This window comes from Pipistrellus kuhlii, unplaced genomic scaffold (assembly GCF_014108245.1).
Source record: "Pipistrellus kuhlii isolate mPipKuh1 unplaced genomic scaffold, mPipKuh1.p scaffold_m20_p_107, whole genome shotgun sequence".
In the NCBI taxonomy this organism is placed as follows: domain Eukaryota; kingdom Metazoa; phylum Chordata; class Mammalia; order Chiroptera; family Vespertilionidae; genus Pipistrellus; species Pipistrellus kuhlii.
Window position 1 is genome coordinate 530,089 of NW_023425413.1, and position 21,275 is coordinate 551,363.

A 21,275-nucleotide genomic window follows, 5' to 3' on the forward strand; every position below is an offset into this window, starting at 1 on the left:
ACCATGGCTGTCCCCGTGGCAGCTGGCTGCACAGCGAGAAGTACCAGCTTCTCTCTGTGACGATGCTGCCTGGCAACAAGAGGAACCCTCCCAGTCAATGTCCTGAGTTACAGGTTCTGGGAACATGTTCATGAAGTGTGCGTGCTGCCTGCAAACTGGCACACATGTGCTGTGTGCATGCACATGTGTGCACGTGTGTGTGCTGTGTGCAGGGGCGTGCTGCCTGTGTGCACTGTGCATGCTGCTTCTGTGTGAGTGGTGTGCGTGGACACACCTGTGCACCTGCCGAGTGAGCCTGCGTGCTGGGTTCGGGTGGAGCAGGGCCTCCAGGGTCCTGGGTGTGGCCCCAGCTGTGAATGGGCGCTCAGCACCCTGGTTTCGGGACCGAGGCATGTCCTGGCGGGCAGACAGACATGGAGACAGGTGGGAGGAACCAGACTGTTTATGGGGTAGCCAGCGGGCGGGTGGCAGGAGGGGGTGCCAGGGTCGGGGCCGGCTCTGCGGGCCGGCCGGGGGCAGTGGTCCCGCCCGGAGGCCTGTGGCTGAGGGGACCGGTGCAGGCCCCCCCACACGCTGGGCGGGCCGGGCGGCTCCCTCAGGCCAGGCCGGTGCCCACGGCCCACTGCCCTCCCGCCGGGGCCTCCCAGCTCCGCACGGTCCCGGGCCGGCTCCAGCGAGCCCCCCGGAGGGGCACCTTCTTGGCACAGCCCAGGGGGGCCGGGTCCCGGCCCTTCACCTTGACGCAGGTGACGAAGCCGCTGTAGAGCAGGGTGAGCAGGAAGAGGGCCACGAAGGTGGGCCACAGGCGGCCGGCGGCGTCCAGGGCGGTGTCCAGGGCGGCGGAGCCGTCACAGTCCTCGTCCACGCTCAGGGGCGCCCAGGGGGGCGGCGCCGGACCTGGGGGGGAAGGTGGCTGGGTGAGGTCGGGCCTGCAGCCTCCCCCACGGCAGCTGGGGCACACGGGGCCACAGCTTGCGCAGCCCAGCGCCCGCCCTGTCTCCCCCGGACAGGCACCTGCAACCCGCCTTCTCGTGGCCAGGCCTGGGCCCGGCCCGGCAGGACCAGGTGCTCACAGCACCGAGGGGGCGGGTGAACGAGAAGGAAACACGAGCACGTCAGTCAACACACGTGCGACCAGAGAGCCAGGGAGGCGCTGGCCGCTGTGCTCGGCTGCGTGGCTCAGGGGCTGAACGTCCACCTAGGAACCAGGAGGTCACGGTTTGATTTCCGGTCAGGCCACAGGCCTGGGTTGCAGGCTTGATCCCCAGTGTGGGGTGTGCAGGAGGCGGCCGGTCCATGATTCTCTCTCCTCATGGATGTTCCTATCCGTATCTCCCCCTCCCTTCCTCTCTGAAATCAGTAAAAATATTTAAAGTTTATATTTGGAAGTGGCAGCTGTGATGAGCTGTGGAAGACGAGATGTTGCCAGCCAGACAGAGTGGAACCGTATTCTACGCAGAGGACAGCAGGCATGGATGCCCTGTGTTGGGACGGAGAGGCCCCGTGTGGCTGGCATGGAGGGCTGGGACGTGTGGGGGGCAGGAGACCGGGCCCAGGAGGTGTACAGGCCCTGACGGCGGCCGGACGCGTGCCAGGGCTGAGCCAGGACACGCGCCCAGGCTGGAGGATGGCTGTTGTCGGCAAACTTATCAGACCGCAGAGCCTGATACCAGTACAAGGACTGAATTTTCTTTGGAGAGCCACATTTTTAAAACTTAAACTTCTTCTAACGCCACTTCTTCAACATAGACTCACCCAGGCCGTGGTATTTGGTGGAAGAGCCACACACAAGGGGCCAAAGAGCCGCATGTGGTTGGCGAGCTGCAGTTTGCCGACCATGGGAGTATAGCATCGTCTGGATGGGAAGGGGACTCGCCCAGTTGGGTCGGGTGCCAGGGCTGGGCAGGACGTGGCCTGGGAACCAGCACGCAGGGCAGCCCGGGGCCTGCTGTGCATGGCGTGGATGCGGGGTGGGCCGGGCACGGGTGAGCGCCACAGCTTTGCGGTCTGTGGGCTCTACCAATAAACAGCGGGCACAGCCTTGCTTCTTTGAGTAATTTTATTACTCATTTTATTCTTTGAGTAATTAATGATTGGTTCCTAGCGAGCGTGTGCTCCAGACTCGGGGTCCTTGACGAAATGGACATTTAAAGAACAGCGGTCCGTCGCCATGGAGACTGAGAGCCACCGGGGAGCCAGGCCGGGGTCCGGGGCCTGCTGAACGGATCCCTCGTGACCATCCCGGCAGGCAGGGCCGTCTTGGCAGCCCCGTGCAGCCTGTGGAGCTGTGGACACCGAGTGCGGGTCAGCAGTGGGCACCGGACCGCCTGGGTGGTGTCCTGTCCGCGGCCCAGCCCAGCGTGCCCACCCCATCCCACGGGGGCCAGGCGGGTGAGTACGGGGCAGGGTCTGGGTGCCCTGCCTGACGGGGCAGCCTGTCAGGAAGCTCAGAGGGGACACTGTGAGCCCTGGGCACTGTGAGCCCCACCCCGTGTATCCCTGTTCCCATCCACCGTCAGCATGGTATCTGGCCATCCCTCCTGGGTGCGCCCGGCTCCCAAGGCGCTGGCCGTGGTCTGGGATGGGTTCCGGGGCCCTGGGGCCTGGGGAGGCTCAGACACCCCTGGGGGACAGCCGTCTCCAGTGACCACCCTGTGTCTGCCCGGGGAAGGCCCTGCACCGTGGCTGTGAGCAGCGTGTCTTCACAGGGAATGGCTGCTCCCCGGGACGTGGCGGGGGTTGGGGGGACCCCACCTCCCGTCCACCTGGACCAGCACCCAGTGTGGGGACACCAGGAGTGTTTGGGACGAACCGGGGTCAGGTCCCGAATTCCCGAGTGTGGGGACAGCGAGTGCAAACTCCAGATACCAGTCAGCCGGGTGGGGCTGTACCGGGGGGTGACACAGACCCCCGGCCGCTGCCCGGCTGCCCGCCCCCAGCCCTGAGTCCGGGTGGGTGAGGGGGGAGAGGGGTCTCACCTGCAGCGTCCAGGCTCCAGCTGGCGTTGAGCAGCCTCCCTGAGGCCGGGTGCCTGACGGTGCACATGTAGGTGGCCGGCGGCCGGCGCGGGGCGGCCGGGACCCGCAGGACACTCCAGGTGCGGAACGTGCTGTCTCCAAGGTTGGCCGTGGCCTCCGCAGTGGCAAACCAAGCCGTGTCCACCTGGCGCGGGCCCTCCTGCCAGGTGAGGACCAGCTCCGTGGGAGAGAAGCCCGCCACCTCGCACAGGAGCCAGGAGGCCGCCCCGGCAGAGGCGTGAGCACCCGGCGTGGCCAGGACCCGGACGGCGAGGCTGCTGGGCGCCGTGGTGGCTGCGGGGAGGAGCCCGGGTGCGCCCTGGCCACGGACAGCCTCTGGAGGATGTGTGTCCTTGTGGGCGGAGGAGGCCGGAGGGGCTGTGGAGAGAGGACATGGGAGGCCCTGGCCCATTCCTTCCCTGCTTCTCCTTATCCGGCCCCCAGGCAGTGGCCTCGGAGAGAGGGGTCCAGCACCCCAGCTTCTGGCTGGAACCCAGGCCGAGTCTGGACATGCTGACCGGATCCCTCGTGACCCCTGGGTTTAGAAGGTCGGGGGCCCTGAGGGGGAAGTGGGTGGGGGAGGGAGATCGCCTCCTGGCCCGCCCTAGCCAGGGCTGTGGCCGTTCCGTGGCCCAGCTGAGGGGCAGCTCTGAGCCCCACTCCGGCCACATGGTCCCTGCGTCGGTGTCCGAAGTTCGCTCCGGTTCTGGTGGTCTGGTGGCCGTGACCGTCTGCCAGATGCTCAGGGACCACCAGTACGGCAACCTCTTCTGTGGTTTAGGGCGTGGACAGCCAGCAGGTGAACAGGCCACAGATGGACAGCGGCCCAGGAGCAGCGCGCTTGTAAAGGGACACACCCTGGCCCGTGTGGCTCAGTGGATAGAGTGTCAGCCCACAGATGGAAGGGTCCCGAGTTCGACTGCAGTCAAGGGGATGGGCCTTGGTTGCGGGCTCAATCCCCAGCCCTGAGTTGGGTGTGTGGGGAAGGCAATCAACCGATGTGTCTCTCACATCAATGTTTCTCTCCCTATGTTGCTCCTTCTCCCTTTCTCTCTCTCTAAAAATCAATGGGAAGAGTACCCTCGGGTGGGGAGGAACAGAAAATAAAAACAAAAAGGCAAAGGGCACAGTCAATGGGTCTTCGTCCACCTGAAATGGAGGGACTGTCCCCACGTGTTTCTGAGAGCACGCACACTGTGAGAGCCGCCGGCAGCCGGGAACCCTCGCCTGGCTGGGAGACCCGGGGTCCACCCCATAAACCCCGCCTTCAGGGGCGCCCCGATTTCTGTGAGGGGCAGTGGGGCGGGTTCTGCGCTCCTGGCTGCTCTGGCTGCTCTGGCAATGAGTCCCCACAAAAGCCCTCAGGACAAGCCTGTGTCTCAGCCAGGCCCACGGGTGGGGGCATCCTGGTGCTGGCCCGGGGCCCTCCTCGTCCACGGTGCACCCTGTGGTGTGACCCGGCAGGCACCCAGTGCCTGAAAGGCTGGGGCGGTCCTGGGCATAGCGCCTGGCATGGGGTAGGTGCTCAGGAGCAGTGAGTTCACGGCCCTGCCCTTCCTGACCAGGAGAAGGAGGCAGCCTAAGGCATGGACAGGTGGTGGGTAGGAGTACGCTGGCAGAGGGGCTCCTCACCTAGGGTTCTGGCAGGGCTGGGGGCTGTGGGGAGTTCCTTTGAGACAGCTGGCTTGTGGGACACGAAGGGGAGCAGCTCAGCCTCGTCCTTCAGGGTTTTCCAAGACGCTGAAATCAGAGGGGCAGTGGGCAGCCGAGGTCAGAGAGCATCGTGGACACAGGGGAACAGGCTGCCGGCTGGACGGGAAGACATGGGTAGGGCAGGGAGGGGATCCGGGAAGGGGCCTGGGAGAAGCTGATGCTTCCAGCCCTCTGGGAACAGGAGTGGAAGGGACTGGGTTCGAATGCTGAGCTGGAGCGGCTGAGGGCAGAGTCGGGGGTAGGGTGCGAGCCGCTCTGGGGTGCGGCTGGGTGCCCATTGGGCCCAGTCCCTGCTTTGGTCCTTGAGGTCAGGCCCTGGAAGATGCTGGGACATGCTGGAGGCCACCCACCTGGCCACTGGAGGGTCTTGGACATGTCATTGGCGCTGCAGATGACGGGGATAGGGTTCCAGGTGACGTTTTGGTAGTAGAGGTAGGTGACCCCTTCCGGGCGATTCACAATCACAACGTCCTTTGTGGACAGCTTCTCTGTCCCTCTGTGCCAGTTGACTGATTGGGTCCCCGTCACCAGGCAGGCCAGTATCACATTTCCGCCTGCTTCTGGGGCCTTGCAGCCCGCGACCATGGGGAGCACAGTCACCCCAGGAGTACCAACTGGAAGACAGACAGACGGGTTGTGCTTGTGAGGCCGGGCACTCCCAGGGCACAGGGCAGTGTGAGGGGAGAGGTCCCAGTCCTGGGAGGCCTGGCAGAGCCCTGGAGGGGAGGCCCAGACAAACTCTGGTCCCCTTGCTCTATGCATCTCCTGTCTAACCCCTCCCATGGCACCGTGAGGGGTGGAGGGATCCCCAGGGTCAGGGTGTGCCCTGGCGGATGGGCATGGGGGCCTCAGTTGCCCAGCAGGTGAGGCAGAGCCCAGCTGGATTTGAGTGTTATCACCTGAGCAGCAGTGAGGTCCACCCTTCCTGTCCCCATCTCTGCTCCCAAGGGCTCTGCTGCTTGGGACCAGCCTATCGATGGCTTTGGTCTCGGTGGGGTGCTCAGCCCTGTTCTGGGGGAATCTGGGGGCCCACAGCTCCATCAGCCAATATCCAGGCAGGCGACACCCTGCACAAGCTTCAGGCCTGGACCCTGGCAGGGCTGCCCCTCATGAGCACTGGGCTCTGGGACTGGCAGTTCCCTGGTGCGTTGGCTCACAGCTTCCTCGTCCTTTCTGTGGGGACCAAGATGGATGGGCCCATGTGGGGTCCCCAAAGGCACTGCTCTATCTTAGTTTCATGGCGCCTTTTCTCCCAGCTACCTCCTCCTCCCATGTCCCTGCATGCATACTGCCTGTCGGTGCTGGGATAGGGCCACAGGTCCCTGTGATTCAGCTGGCATGCGGGCTGTTGGGCTGGGCAGTGCACCGTGCTCTCTCTGAGGGTCCCCGGTTGCACAGCCCACCGCCCTGCTCTCCCAAGTGCCTGGTGATCCTGCTCTCATCTTTTCCTGGGCTTTCTCAGTGGTGCCATCTCCCTCCTGATAAGGTGATGAGGTCCTCCTGGAGTCAGGTGGCTCCAAACCCCATAGGAGTTTGTCCTCAAGGAGGGGGACATGGACACAGAGACACACACAGGAAGTGGCCATGCATGGAGAAAGCTCTACAGCAGGACACCAGCAGCTCCCAGAGCAGCAATGGGGAGGGCCTGGCCACCCCCTGACAGGCTGTGGGCACCAGCCCTGTGACCCTTGACCTCGACTCCCAGCCTCCAGGTCCACAACAGTAAATTTCTGTTGTTTAAGCCCACTGGTCTGTGGGACTACAGTACAGCTGATGTAGGAAATAAATGTGGTCCTTAGTACCAGGAGTGGAGTCTGATGGTGCCAGCACCTGAGTGTAGGCATGATTTAGAGTTGGGTGGTGGGTGGAGGCCTGGAAGGTCTGAGGTGAAGACTGAAAAAACCCAAACCTGGGAGCATTCGAGTTCTTGCTTTCCAGCATTGTTGTCATTTGGGTTCAAATAAATTCTTATAAAAATTCTCCACAGAGTGGGCATTGGAAGATGGTGGTGCTGTAGGGGGATCTTTCTCCCACCTCCTCCCAGAATCTACCTGAGATTGAAACTAAATTGGAGAATATTCACCCAGAAATACCAGATGAAGACTGGCTGGAGAAGAGACTTTGACACAAGGAAACGCAGAGACCACCTCAAGACTGCACCTGTACAACAGCTCAGCCTCACAGTTAGCCACCCTGAGAGGAGATCCCGACCAGAAATGGGACAACAATGTTCAAGATTCAATGATAACAGAAGAACCCAAATAATACACTAAAGGGTCACTCCTAGAGCACCCACCTCAGGAGTTCAAGGAGGCAGCACCATCTGGGTCCCACAGGATACTTACTACCAAAGGCTACACCACAAAGACTGGGAGTCATAGCAGGTATATCTAACACATAGAAACAGACACAAAGAGACAACTAAAATGGGGAGACAAAGAAATAACCACCAAATGGAAGAAAATGAGGAATCTCCAGAAAAAGACCTAAATGAATGGAGGTAAGCAATTTATCAGACATAGAGATCTGAGGAATGGTTATAACGATGCTCAGGAATTTAGTAGGAACTACAAAGAACATAGTGGGAACTACATCAACATGACAAAGAACGTAGAAACCACAAACAGGAACCAGCCAGAATGAAGAATAGTATATCTGACACAAAGTATACACTGGCAGGAATTAAAAGCAGGCCTAATGAAGCAGAGGATCAAATCAGTGATTTGGAAGACAAAGTAGGAGAAAACATTCAATTAGACAGCAAATGGAAAAAAAACAACCTAAAACACATGAAGAGAGTTTAAGGGCACGTTAGGTCAACATGAAATAAAAAAAATCTGCATAATAGGGGCACTAAAGAGAGAAGAAAGTGAACAAGTGATAAAGAACCTATTTGAAGGAACCAGGACATAAAACTTCCCTAATCTGGTATAGGAAAAAGCCACTCAGGTTCAGGAAGCAGAGTCCCAATCAAGATGAACACAAAATGACCTACACCAAAACACATCTTAATTAAAACGGCAAACATTAAAGGCAAAGAGAGAATTTTAAGAGCATCAAGCAAGAGATAGCCAATTATCTATAAGGAAGCTCCTATAGGCTGTTGGCCGATATCTCAGCATAAAAACTACAGGCAAGTAGGTAAAGTATTCAAAGTAATGAAAAGCAAGGATTTGAAACCTGGTTGAACTCCTAGATAAGGGGACAATTTGCATATTAGCCTTTTATTATATAGAATATACACTGAGTGGTGAGATTATTATGCGTTCAGAGATCATAATAATCTGGCCGGCTTCTGGCCAGCTCCTGCCCTCTCACCGACGCCCTGCTCACCTCCATAGCTCTGCCAGGTCTCACCCAGCTCCTGGCCAGCTCCTGTCCTCCCACGGCTCTCTGGTTACCTGCATAGCTCTGCCAGCTCCCACCCAGCTCCTACCCAGCTCCTGCCCTCCCACTGACCCCCTGGTCACCTGCATAGCTCTGCCAGCTCTCACCCAGCTCCTACCCTCCCAGGAGCCCACTGATCATCTGCATAGCTCTGCCAGCTCCCACCCAGCTCCCACCCAGCTCCTGCCCTCCCACCACCCCTCTGCTCTCCCAGCAGCCCCCTACTCACCTGCATATCTCTACCAGTTCTCACCCAGCTCCTTCCCTCCTCACCGCCTCCCTGCACACCTTCATAGCTCTGCCAGCTCCCACCCAGCTCCTGGCCAGCCCCCTGCCCTCCCACCAGACCCCTGCTTACCTGCATAGCTCTGCCAGCTCTCACCCAGCTCCTGGCAAGCCCTCTGCCCTCCCACCAGACCCCTGCTTACCTGCATAGCTCTAACAGCTCTGACCCAGCTCCTGTCCCCCATCTGCTCCCTGCTCACCTTCATAGATCTGCCAGCTCCCACCCAGCTCCTGGGCAGCTCCTGCCCTGCCACTGGCCAGCTCTGTCCCCTGCAGCCTCTGCTCACCCTGCCCTTGCCCAGAGGAGATCCCTCTTCACTCCCCACTGGGAGTCCCTCTGGACCTTTGCTCTTCCAAGTTGCTCTGTGCCCTGGACACTGTCACCTGCCCACCCCCATGGAGCTGTTGCTGAGCCTGTGCTGCCCGCTCTCTGGGCACAAGAGCCCAGATCCACCTCTCCTCCGGGCTCCACCACCGGCTGCCCTCAGCCCCGGGCTCCATGGCCTTGGCCTCTGACTCAGCCCATTGGCCTGGACAGCCCTTGGGCTACCCGGGCGTCCTCTTCCTCCGCTGCCCCATGTCAGCCACCTCCCTGTGCCCCCAGCTCAGACCACTGTGCATCCGGGCGGGGTCCTGTCCCCACTGCCCCAGCCCTGCCCTCTGGCCCGGGCAGCCTTGGGCTCCTAGCCCCCCCCCCCCCCCCCCCCCGCCCCGACTCGCTGCGTTTCTCTCAGGCCATGGCCCAACTGCTCCTGTCATTCTGTGGGTCCCCGAGGGCCTGGTCTCCCCTCAGGTCCTGGGGCCAGGTCCACTGTCCTCCCTCGGCTCTGCTCTATAGGAACCCCACTCACCCCGGGCTGAGCTGTGGAGACAGTGCCCCCGGCCTGCCCGCTCTTGCCCTCCGTGCATGTGGCTCCTGGTGGCGAGGCTGTGCCCACAGCCCACATCCTAGGAGTTGATAGCTGGGCCCCTGAGCCGTGACCTCCCCCATCCCTCCCCACTCCCCCTCGCCCTGAGAAGACTAAGAACGGGATTGAAACCGGTGGCAGGGCCGCTTCCCGAAGTTCCCTTTTTTCTGGGTGGTTTCTCTGTCAAGGGGCCTCGGGGAGTCTAGACGCCTCAGAGCGCCCTTCACGTGGTTGTGAGGGTTGGGGTGAGGGGGGCATCCAGGGCCCAGGGGACAGAGTGAGAACCCGCTGTCACGTGCTCTGACCCCCTCCCCCCAATGGGGCCAGGGTCTCCCTGAGGCCCCCCGGCTTCCCCAGCCTCATTGGCATCTCGCCCTGCCCAGGCAGCACTGGTGTGGGCACAGATATCTGGTCACAGTCTGCAGCCCAGCCCAGGCTCCCCATCCTCTCACCAGCGGCTGCCAGGAATCATCCGTCCTCCGGGTCCTGCCTCTGCCCTCCTACGCTCTCTGGCTCCATCATAGCCTGATCATTGACCAAAGGATGGTGCTGACCACGGCCAGAGGGACGCGGCCCTCCAGGCTCAGATGTGCAAGGACAGAGTTCGCCGTGGTCACCGCAAACAGCCCTGCACCGCCCTGAGGGCGCGGACCCACCAAAAGGGCCTTGGACCCTCAGTGTCTGCATCTGCGCTGCACGCAGCTCGGTCGTCCTGCAAGTCCGAGGTCTGGCCTTGGCTTGGGGGTGCTGGGAGGCACCAGAGCCCTCACCCCTGAAGTGCCAGGCGCCAGGAGGCCGGGCTTGTGCCCTTCAGGCTGGAAGAGCATCTGCAGGCCCCGTGCCCAGGTGCCCCGAGCACCCGTCCCGCTGTGTGCCGGCCAACAGTGCCCTGGGCCCCTCCGCCTGTCCTGTGTCCGGTCCTCACACCACCTCTCGAGGTTTGGGGTTTCTCACATCTAAGTCCCAGATCCTGGTCCAGGAGTGCACAGGAGCCTCAGAGAGGGGCTCGGAGGCTCTGCCTGGGGTATAGGCCCGGGACTGGGCAGGCTCCCCGCCTCTTAGCTGCACGGTGCCTGGACCGTGTCTCTGGAGGTCCTGCCTTCAAGGTCTGGTGGTCCTCCTGCGGCCCTCCCCGCAGAGGTGGTCAGCCAGCCTGTGGGCTCTGGGTTCCGGGGCAGGTCACGGGGCAGGAGCAGCCATGGCCATTATGACAAATATCAGGCAGCAGCCTCGGGGTAGGACGTGGCCCCTGGCCCCTCCCCAGAAATAGCTGATGGTCAACCCGGCTCCCTCCGCCCGGCTGCCTCCCCACAGTGCCCAGTCCGCCGTGCCTGGCTGTGCGAGTTGTGGGCGCTGCTTACTGCTGCCCAAGAAGCACTGGGTGGCTCACCCCATCTGGGACTTTGGCGAAACTCCGAGAGTGTCTAGGACCGTGGGTGTTTGCCCGTGGATTCCCACGGGTTTGCCCAGATTTCTGGGAAATTGTGACACCTGTGCTGGTCACTGGTTTGGAAACCGACTGCCAGTCCCCACAATGGGGTGACGGCAAGGAGACATGGCTCCTGGGGTCATTACAGGACATTGGGCACAGGTGCTGCCATTTGGATCAGGGGGGAGGGGTGGCCATGGTGGCTGGCGAGGGCATGACAAAGTGGCCGGAGTCCACACACGGGGCGTCTCAGGACCCTGGCACAGGCCCTTGGCAGGTTTCCAAGGCCCATGTGTTCCAGAAAGATCCTCTCACAAAAGAAAGCCGGCGAAGCTTGTGGCTCAGTGGTTGAGTGTTGACCTATGAACCAGGAGGTCACAGTTCAATTACAGGTTAGGGCACATGTGTGGGGGGCAGGGAAGAGGCAGCCGATCCATGATTCTCTCTCATTTATGTTTCTATCTCTCTCTCCCTCTCCCTTCCTCTCTGAAATCAATACAATATATTAAAAAAAGAGAAAGGGTAGGGAGTGGCTTTAGGATTAAGCATTGGACTGACCTGTTGGCAAAGCCACAAACAGGTCCCATCTTGGAGGGCACAGCCCTTTTAGCATAATTAAGCTTGACCTAATGACGCCAGGTAGATCTTTCCTGGGTAGCTACTGGGCTGTGGGAGGTGCAGCAAATGCTGCCAAAACAGGTGGAATTCACAAGAACATTATAACTATGGTGACCACTTCCTTGTTTACCTCTGGCTATCAAATAAAGGCTCAGCTTGCTGTCTGGATCCCTCTCTGTGGCCTCAGCCAGGAACAGGAGATCCACCTAGACCCAGCTTATTCTCTTTGTCTGTCTTTTCTTTAATCCTTTGCTACTCTCTCCCCCTCCCCCCGCCCAGGCTCACTGAACCTATGGCTGTGCTGGCACAGCACATGTGGCACCCATTGTGGGGTCCGAGTTTGGGGGAATTGCAGTTGTCAGGTGAAAGGACGCTCCAGTGAAGCATGGGCAGAAAGCAAAAAGGAAAGCAAGGAGCATAGTTTAGTACTAGCTAGGTTTAAAACAGAGAACATCCAGGATCGGAGGAAAAGAATTTATACATATCCATGCTTAAGGCTATGCTCCAAGCACGGGGCTGTTGTGTCAGGTATCAACAGCTTTTCCATTTGTTGGATTTTGTAAGTAAAACCTGCCCATGGTTTCCTGAGGAAGGAAAAGTGTAGGGAGCAGTTATAGGATTAATCCTCGGACTGACCTTCTGGCAAAGTCCCAAACAAGTCCCAGTTTGGAGGGCACAGCCCTCTAAGCACAATTAAGTTTGATCTTCTGATGGCTCCCTAGATCTTTCCTGGGTAGCTAATGGGCTATGGGAGGAGCAGGAAGTGCTGCCAAAACCAGTGAAACTTACAAGAACATTGTAATTTACCTTGTTTGCCCCTGCCTATAAATAAAGCATCAGCTTTGGAGTCTGGATCTGTTCTGTGTCCTATGCAAGGCACAGAAGATCCACCTATACCCAGCTTATTCTCTTGGACTGTCTTTTCTTCATCCTTCGCTGGTCCTCCCTCAGGCTTGCCTAACCCTTGGCTGTGCTGGTGAGGCTCAGAAAGGTAAATGTAGAGACAGGGGAGAAGGTAGGAAAGCACCTTAGAGATTGTTATATAGCTGAAGGTCCAGGGAGAATTCCTCTCTCTACTTTCAGTGTGTCATCCCTGATCCCTAAAGCCCACTCCTGAAAGGAAATGGATGAATGTGGCAGGGGAACTAAGACAGGTAGTGGAAGGTTACCAGAGGCTTAATATTGTCACAAAGGCTTGTCTCTCACCTGGAGACTACTGATTATGAAACTATTTTATTCGCGGTTGTGCTGACATTGGACCAGCCTACACTCAGGGAGTGGTATGAGCTGCTGCATTGAAGGAAAAGTTACTCTCTGGTCAGCAGAAAACGACAAGGGGCTGCTTTAACTGTGGCAAACTAGGACACTTTGCTGAAGACTGCAATGCCAGAAATGGAAGTTAAAGGGCTACAAGGGAGTGGGAACAAGCAGCTGGACTATGTCTGGGATGCAGGAGAGGAAAGCAGTGGGCACATGAATGCCGCTCCAAGACTGATGTTGATGATAATCCAATGCCCCCTTGGCAGGGAAACTTCAATCAGGGCCAGCCCTGGCCCACCATCCAGTAGGGGCCTTATCCTTGACCCCACTGAAGCCTTTCTAGCCAGCTCAGTAAACCTTCATCATGCCACCCTGGAAAGCACAGGATTGGCAAGCTCTCCCTGGGGTGATAGATCAGGATTCAGTCAATAGCAGAAAGAGACAATTCTACTCTTAAAAAGCAACTATAAAAACAAAAAAGGGGAGTTGGATGTTAGGTATTACATTTTTAAATTGCAATGCAGAGGGTTGTACAGCAGCCGAAAGGCATTGGGCCTCCTGTTCAATAGTCTCTGCCGGGTTAGCCTGGTGGAAGGATGCACAAACCAGACAAGGGTTTTACCAGATTCAGTAATGATGTGGGGAAGAGGCTGTGTTTTGTATCTTTCCAGAAGGAGCAGCACAGCCAATCTGGGTGCCAGAGCGTTACATGCATCACCACAATGGACCCAGAGCAACTTCTTTTCCCTTCGTTCAAAAGACTGAGAGTTTCCCCAATGATATCAAAGTGAAAAAGGAAGATGACAAAGACTACATAAAGGGTCGAGGTCCCAACATAGGGTCAGCTGAAGAAGTTAACAACTGAGGCCCAGCAGATGGTAGAAAAGCAGGAAGTGGAAGCTACTCCCTCAACCATGTTTCTGGCTATGCTAGCACTGGTTAGCTGCCCATCTTCAGTAAAGTCTTGCACAGCCAAGTCCAAGGACTCTGAGTAAATCAGCAAAAGAAACTTTCATTTATTAGAAAAATGTTTCTGTAGTTTAATTTCTCTCTTATTGCTGGGTTGCATTGGCATTGTTTTGTTAATAGCCATGGCTGGGTTTTGCATTGGCATTGTTTTGTTATTGTTTTAATAGCCAGAGCTTTATCGTTGATGTTTAAGTTTTACTTTCGTGATAGTAGCTTAAAAATAAAAAAAGGGTGAGATGTAGGGAGCGGCTATAGAGTTAAGCCTCAGACTGACCAGTTGGCAAAGCTACCAACAAATCCCAGCTTAGAGGGCACAGCCCTCTTAGCATCGATAAGCTTGACCTTGCCATTCCCTGTAAATATTTTTCTTTTCCCCGTCAGCACGGCTAGAGATCAGTCTGGTTCCTGATTAGGGGCTGCTTGGGATTGAGAAAATCAAAGAAAGAGACAGAAACAGATATAGAAGGAAAAAGCTGGGGCCAGGAGGGACCACTGTCCTCTGACAGGGACAGGAACAGGGACCCTGAGCCAATACAATGTCTTTATTTTAAAAAGCAAAACCCAGGAAGTTTTACTAAAAGTCAAGACAAAGGAGATTATGTGCGTTCTTGGGTGGGCCCAAATTGTATTCATTTCTGGTGGTTGGATGGATTTAAATAACAAAACCCACCCCCTGGCACCTGGGCTGAAGGTCAAGTTGACAACACTCCTGCCTCTGGCAAAATGTGTTTCCAGGACATGGCTTTGCCAACACCACTGGATTCAGCTGACAATCATTAAAGAAATGCCCATGTGCCTTCTCAGTTGCTCTCTACAGCCCACTACATTCTATCTGGGTAGCTAATGGGATATATGAGGTGCAGCATGTGTTGCCAAAACAAGTGAAACTCATAAGAACATTGTAACTATGGTGACCACTACCTTGTTTTCCTCTGACTATAAAATAAAGCCTCAGCTTGCTGACTGGATCTGTCTTCCTTCTTTAGGGCCTCATCCAGGCACAGGAGATCCACTGAGCCCCAACTGTATTCTCTTTGTCTTTCTTTAACCCTTTGATGCCCCCTCCCTCAGGTGAAGTTGAGTACCCCTAGAGTTGAATTGTGAGCTGTTGGGTTGGATCTGGGCCTGGCTTTCAGGAACCAGAGAAAAGAGAGGCTTTGAGGATATTCACAGGAACCCCTTCCTGTGGCCTCGTTCCCATTTGGGAATCAATTCTTTTATCATCCTTCTTGGCTGTCTTTGTTTCTGTGACTTCTTTATTTATTTATTTTTGTTAATCCCCATCAGAGGATATTATATTTTGTTTGGGTCATGTAATCTATTTACATTTATTTTTAATTTTTATAATAAGTCTTTATTGTTCAGATTATTACAATTGTTCCTCTTCCGCACCCCCCGCCCCCCATAGCTCCCCTCACCCCACTCTTTGCCCTTACACTCCCCCCCCCCCCGCACCTGTCCTCATCCATAGGTATGATTTTTGTTCAGTCTATCCTGAATCCCTCACACCCCTTTCTCCCTGTGAATTGCCAGTTCACTCCCTTTCTATGACCCTGATTCTGTTATATTCACCAGTTTATTTTGTTTATCAGATTTTTTTATTCATTTGATTTTTAGATTCATTTGTTGATAAATGTGTACTTGTTGTTCATAATTTTTATCTATACCATTTTCTTCTTCTTCCTCTTCTTTCTCTTCTTAAAGAATACCTTTCAGCATTTCATATAATACTGGTTTGGCAGTGATGAACTCCTTTAGCTTTTTCTTATCTGTGAAGCTCTTTATCTGACCTTCAATTCTGAATGATAGCTTTGCTGGTAGAGTAAGCTTGGTTATAGGTTCTTGCTATTCATCACTTTGAATATTTCTTTTCACTCCCTTCTGGCCTGCGTCGTTTCTATTGATAATAAGCTGACAATCATATGGGTACTCCCTTGTAGGTAAATAACTGTTTTTTTCTTGCTGCTTTTAATATTCTCTCTTTGTCTTTGGCTGTTGGCATTTTAATTATGATGTACCTTGATGTGGTCCTTCTTGGATTTCTTTTGTTTGCGGTTCTGTGTGCTTCCTGGACTTGTAAGTCTATTTATTTCACCAGCTGGGGAAGTTTTCTGTCATTATTTCTTCAAATAGGTTTTCAGCATCTTGTGCTGCCTCTCTTCTTCTGGTGTGCCCATAATTCTGATGTCGGTACACTTGAAGTTGTCCCAGAGGCTCCTTACACTATCTTCATAGTTTTTCATTCTTTTTCTTTTTGTTTTTCCAGTTGGGTGTTTTTTGCTTCTTCATATTTCAAATCTTTGACTTGATTCTTGGGATCCTCTAGTCTGCTGTTGGGTCTCTGTATATTATTCTGTATTTCAGTCAGTGTATGCTTAATTTCTAGTTGATCCTTTTTTATATCCTCCAGTGTTTCACTAAATTTATCAGCAGTTTCTAGTAGATTCTTGAAAAACCTTATTACTGTGGTTTTGAACTCTATATCCTCCATTTCTGTCATTTGTGACCTGCTTCTTTGTCTCTGCATTTTGGCTGTTTCCCTGTGTTGATAGAGTGGCTTTGTGTGCTAGATGTCCTATGGGGCCCAGTGACTCAGCCTCAGATACCTGAGGTAGACACGCTTGTGCACCCCTTTGTGGGCTATGTGCTCAGTCTTGTTGAAGTTAAAACTTTATTGTTGTTGGTATAACTGGGAGGAATTGACCTCCAGGACAGTTTTCTGTGAGGATCAGCTGTGTGTATGATGGGAGAACTTATGTGCTGATGACACATTTATGGGGCAAGACTTGCTTTGGTGCTCACTGAGTCTGCCCCTTGAGTGTGTCCCTTATTGGTCTGAGGAGTTTGTTTTTTCTTTTTAAAAAATATATTTTATTGATTTTTTACAGAGAGGAAGAGAGAAGGATAGAGTGTTAGAAACATCGATGTGAGAGAATCATTAATCAGTTGCCCCTTTCACACTTCCTACTGGGGATGTGCCTGCAAACAAGGTATACACCTTGCACCAGAATCGAACCCAGAACCTTTCAGTCCGAAGGCTGAGGCTCTATCCACTGAACCAAACCGGTTTTGTCAGATTTGGCGAGTTGTAATCTGGATGGTCCCAGTCTGACCACTGGGAACACTGGCTCTTGAATCTCTAAGGAGGTGCTAATTTAACATCTTCCCGAGGCCACCCAGCAGGAGCTAATTTAGCCTCTGCCTGAGGCCACCCTGTAGATTTCTATTCTTTGTTTGGGTTTTAGAGGTGCCCAGATGAGGCCCAGCTGTGAAGCAATGCAAGCTGCCAGGGGACCTTGGGCCTTGTTTTGGATGTTTGTGTCTCTCATAATCAGTTGCAGTTTGTTAGGTAATTTTAGGTTGCAAAGAGCCAGGCCATTCATATGCAAAAGCTTCTACACACAGCTTGGGTGGGGTGGGGGTCTAAGCGTGGAGCAAACACCCCAACCAGATCCTCAGCCCTGCCCTAAGAAGCCCCCTGGTCTCAGTGTCCCTCAGTAATCGCTACAGGCACCTCTGAGAGAAAGCTGCCCTTGAGTTCCACCCAAAGCCAGACAGTCCAGTTTCTCCCAGTATGAGTCTGGGTCCCCAGAATCTCCCCCAGAACTGGAGTTCATAGCAGTCGGGAGCTTTTGTCTCCCTTCTGATTGAAAAAGACAACAGTGCACCCAGTTGCCAGCCCTTTCTGCTCTTGCGCCTCTATACCTCCACTCTTCACTTCTGCACCTTCTCTGAGTCACAGTGTGCTTTTCTCTTCCCTTCTAGTTGTAGAATTTCCACTCAGCCAGCCTCCTTGTGGTTCTGGATGATGTCCTTTTTGTCTTTTAGTTGTAGTTTTGAAGTGGTTGTGCGAGGCAGCAATTTCAGGTGTTTACCTATGCCGCTATCTTGGTTTCTCTCCATTTACATTTAGTTTAATTATGCACAGGGAAGGGCCTACTTTGGCCATTTTGTTACTAGTTTTCTGTCTTTCTTGTAGCTAGTTCACTCCTCTTCTTTCTTGCTGTCTTCCTCGGCGTTTCATTGATTTTTTCTGTTGGTGGTGATAGTCTTTGATTCCTTTGTTGTTCAATGTATGTAAAGTTGTAGTTATGCACCATAGTGTCTGCACCTGAACATTTGTTAAAAGGGTAGATTTTATATTAAGGCCTGGAGTGGGGTAGGACCTGGGTGGAGGGGTGATATGTGGGGAATAAAAGGAGGACATCTGAAATACTCTCAACAGTAAATATTAAAAAAAGAACTTCCTATATAATAAAAGAGTAATATGCAAATTGACCAGCACACCAAGACACAAGATTGCCACCCCTATGTGGTAAAAAATGGCTACCCCTTGTGGACACAAGATGGCTGCCACAAGATGGCCTGTAGGGAAAGGCAGTTGTGGGAAGTTATGGGTGACAAGGCCAGCAGAGGAGGGAAGTTGGGGGAGACCAGGCCTGCAGAGGAGGGCAGTTGGGGGGATGAGGCCTGCAGGGGAGGGCAGTTGTTGATGATCAGGCCAGCATGGAGGGCAGTTAGGGGTGACTGGGCCAGCAGTCTAATTAGCATATTATCCTTTTATTAGTATAGATAATATATATTTAATATATTTTAAAATTTTTATTTTATTTTTTTCAATACTCACATGATGATATTTTTTCATTGATCTTTAGAGAGAGTGAAGGGGAGGGAGGATATATGTATATCCTCCTTTAGAGAGAGAGAGGGAGAGAGAGAGAGGGAAACATTGACATGAGAGAGACATCTATTCGTTGTCTCTTACACATGCCCTGACTGGGGCTGAGAATCAAACCAATAACTGAGGTATATGCCCTTGACTGGGAATTGAACCCGAGGCCATTTGGTGTGAGGGCTGATGCTGAAACCACTGAGATAAACCAGCCGCAGCAATAATGTTGAAATTTTGGTTCTTTGTTTATAACAAGTGATCATAAACACCAATGCAAAGACACAACAGGTAGGGTTGTGCCCGGCTGCATGGCTCAGTGGTCGAGCATCCACCTATGAACCAGGAGGTCACGGTTTGAATCCCGGTTAGGACATGTGCCCAGGTTGTGGGCTCCATCCCCAGTGTGGGGCGTGCAGGAGGCAGCTGATCAGTGATTCTCATCATTGATGTTTCTCTCTCTCTCCCTCTCCCTTTCTCTCTGAAATCAATACAAATATATATTTTAAAAAAATAAGTAAAGATGTGTTGTTTGAGGGGCACTGGAGTATGATGGGAACTCTGTACTGTCTGCTTAGCTCATTTGTAAACCTGAAATGATTAAAACAAAACAACAAAAAACAGTCTCTTTATTTAACCTCCCCTCAACACTGCCATTCAGAAAAACAGGAGCAGCATCGTGGACAGAGGCTCCTCAGGCAGTGGGCCAGGCAGCACCACGGACAGTGGCTCCGGGGTCTTGGGGGTGTACACCTCACAGCCCTTGTCTCAGGAGTTGGCAGCGGAAGAAAGCATCTGGGACCTTTGTGCCGTGACCTCATGCACCTTAAGGTCACCGGCTACACCCATGTGTAGTCTAGGAATCGTGTGTATTACCCATGAGCGCCCTGCGGAGAAGAAAGATGTTGTGCATGCAGTGTGGTGGGTGGAATTCTCAGATGGCCCCTCGTTTTCCTTTTCTCCCCCCCCCCCCTTTTTTTTAGGTTAATTCTCACCTGAGGATATTTTCCCATTGAGTTTTAGAGAAAGTAAAATGGAGGTAGGGAGGAGAAGAGAGAAACATTGATGTGAGAGAGAGAGAAACATCGATTGGTTGCCTCCTGCATGCATCCTGAGCAGAGCTGGGGAACGTGTAACGGAGATAAGTGCCCTTGACCAGATTTGAACCCAGGACTCTTTTTTCTTTTTTTTTTTTTTTAAAAAAAATATATTTTATTGATTTTTTACAGAGGGATAGAGAGCTAGAAACATCGATGAGAGAGAAACATCGACCAGCTGCCTCCTACACACCTCCCACCGGGGATGTTCCTGCAAGCAATGTATATACCCTTGACCAGAATCTACCATGGGACCTTTCAGTCTGCAGACCGACGCTCTACCACTGAGCCAAACCGGTTTCGGCATGAACCCAGGACTCTTTAGTCCGAGGCCAAGGCCCTATCCACGGAGCCAGACCAGCAGGTGCCATGGTTCAGTGTTAAGTGGAGGCTGTCTGATTGGACCATTTTCCAACATGGACAGAGGGCGGCCCCCAGGGACAGTGAGCTGGGTACGGGCTTGGGCTCCTCTGGGGGCAGGGCTGGCCGGTGCAGGCTGCCTTTGAGGCCCCCTCACTTCATGGAGGAAAGGCCATGGTTCCTGTTTGTTTCTTGGGAACAGGAGTCTGGGAGCCGTGCCTGACGACAGGAGGGGCTGTGGTGCGTTTGGTCTGCTGTCTCAGCAAAGCACTCATGGCACTTCTCAGACTCTCTTCCCGGGAGCCCCAGAGGAGGGAGGTCAGGACAGGAGGTCACCCCGTCTGGGAAGCAGAAAGGAAGCGGCAGTCCTCAGGGTTGGAAGGTGGAGCAGTGCCCAGGCCCTGTCCGAGTGTGCTTGCTGCCGCTGACTTGCGGACCGGGCTTGTCAGGCCCTTGTCGAGGTGTGGGTGGGTGTGTGTCCTGTTGTCACAGCCGCTGGACCAGATGTTTATGCACTGAGGTGGTGGGGGCATCCCGAAGGGGGGAGGCCGTAGTGACGGGGGAGCTGCAGGGCGTGGGGGCCACGAGACCATCACACGCCTCCGGAGACTGATGCCCACTGGGCCGTGCCCCAGGCAGGGGCCTGGCCGGGTGTGTGGCATGGCGGCACCAGAAGGGGTGAGGGTGCGAAGTGCATCGGTGCCAATGTGCTTCATGCAGGGCGTCAGGGGCTGTCTTATAAATGTGTTTCCTGAACAGAATTGACCTGCAGCACTGGCTCTTGAGCCAGCCCGGCGCCCACGCACTCAGGGAACCCCGGGCCACCGACTGTGGGGCCCGGCCTCCCTCCCGGGTGCACGGGGGCCTGTGGCTGGGGCTCCCGGGTGCAATTCCAAGGGCAGAGGGAAAGGTCAGGACCCGCTCCCTTGGGAACAGCCAGGAGACAGCTGTGACCCTAAGGGGGGCTCTGGAGCGTGGGGCTCGGGGCAGAAGGCCCAGCAACAGTGCTTTTGAGGCTCTGAGATCTTTAGCCCCCAGTCCAGCACCCTGACCCTCTCCATTCATTCATTTGTTCATTCGTTCATTCATTGGTTCATTAATCCATTCGTTCGTTGGTTCATTCCTTCCTTCAGGGGGTGTGGGTGTTGGGGTGTCCAGTCGCACCTCTCAAGGAGCTTAGCGTGGGCATGGAGGCAGGGCCGGGGGACACATAGGTTGAGAGAACTGGTGCGGAGGCCACGGTGAGGGGGGCAGCGGGCTGGCTGGGTGATTTCTAAATTGGCGCTGGCGGGATGGGAACCCACTGGCGGGTTTGAGCCGTGGCTGCCAGGACAGTTCAGGTTGTAAAAGACCACCCTGTTCGAGGGTGGAGGGGCAGCCTGGAGGCTGCTGGGAGCTCTGGCGGGAGGCGTCTCAGTGGTGAAACAGGAGGCCAGTGCACACAGCGTTGGACAGAGGGCCGTGGGTCCAGGCTGCGGGTGGCCATTTGCTCAGATGGCAGAGTGAGCAAGCGTCTCAGAGGGAATCCCCTGAGAGAAGGACAGTGGCTGCCTCTGTGACGGC

The 21,275-nt window shown here is 54.7% G+C and overlaps 1 long non-coding RNA gene and 1 gene segment (V, D, J or C); both read right to left on the reverse strand.

The window, feature by feature from the left end:
* Nucleotides 1-2,071: 2,071 nt before the first annotated feature.
* LOC118714874 lies at nt 2,072-5,552 on the reverse strand. The segment is given in 3 exon segments: nt 2,072-2,285; nt 2,979-3,395; nt 5,081-5,552. Coding segments are annotated over 3 exon segments (1,035 nt in total).
* A 7,576-nt stretch (nt 5,553-13,128) lies between these two features.
* Nucleotides 13,129-13,419, reverse strand: LOC118714877. Its single transcript, XR_004986705.2, has 2 exons — nt 13,224-13,419; nt 13,129-13,175 (listed from the first exon to the last, which is right to left on the reverse strand). It is a non-coding gene; the product is annotated as an uncharacterized LOC118714877 (long non-coding RNA).
* Between the last annotated feature and the right edge of the window lie 7,856 nt (nt 13,420-21,275).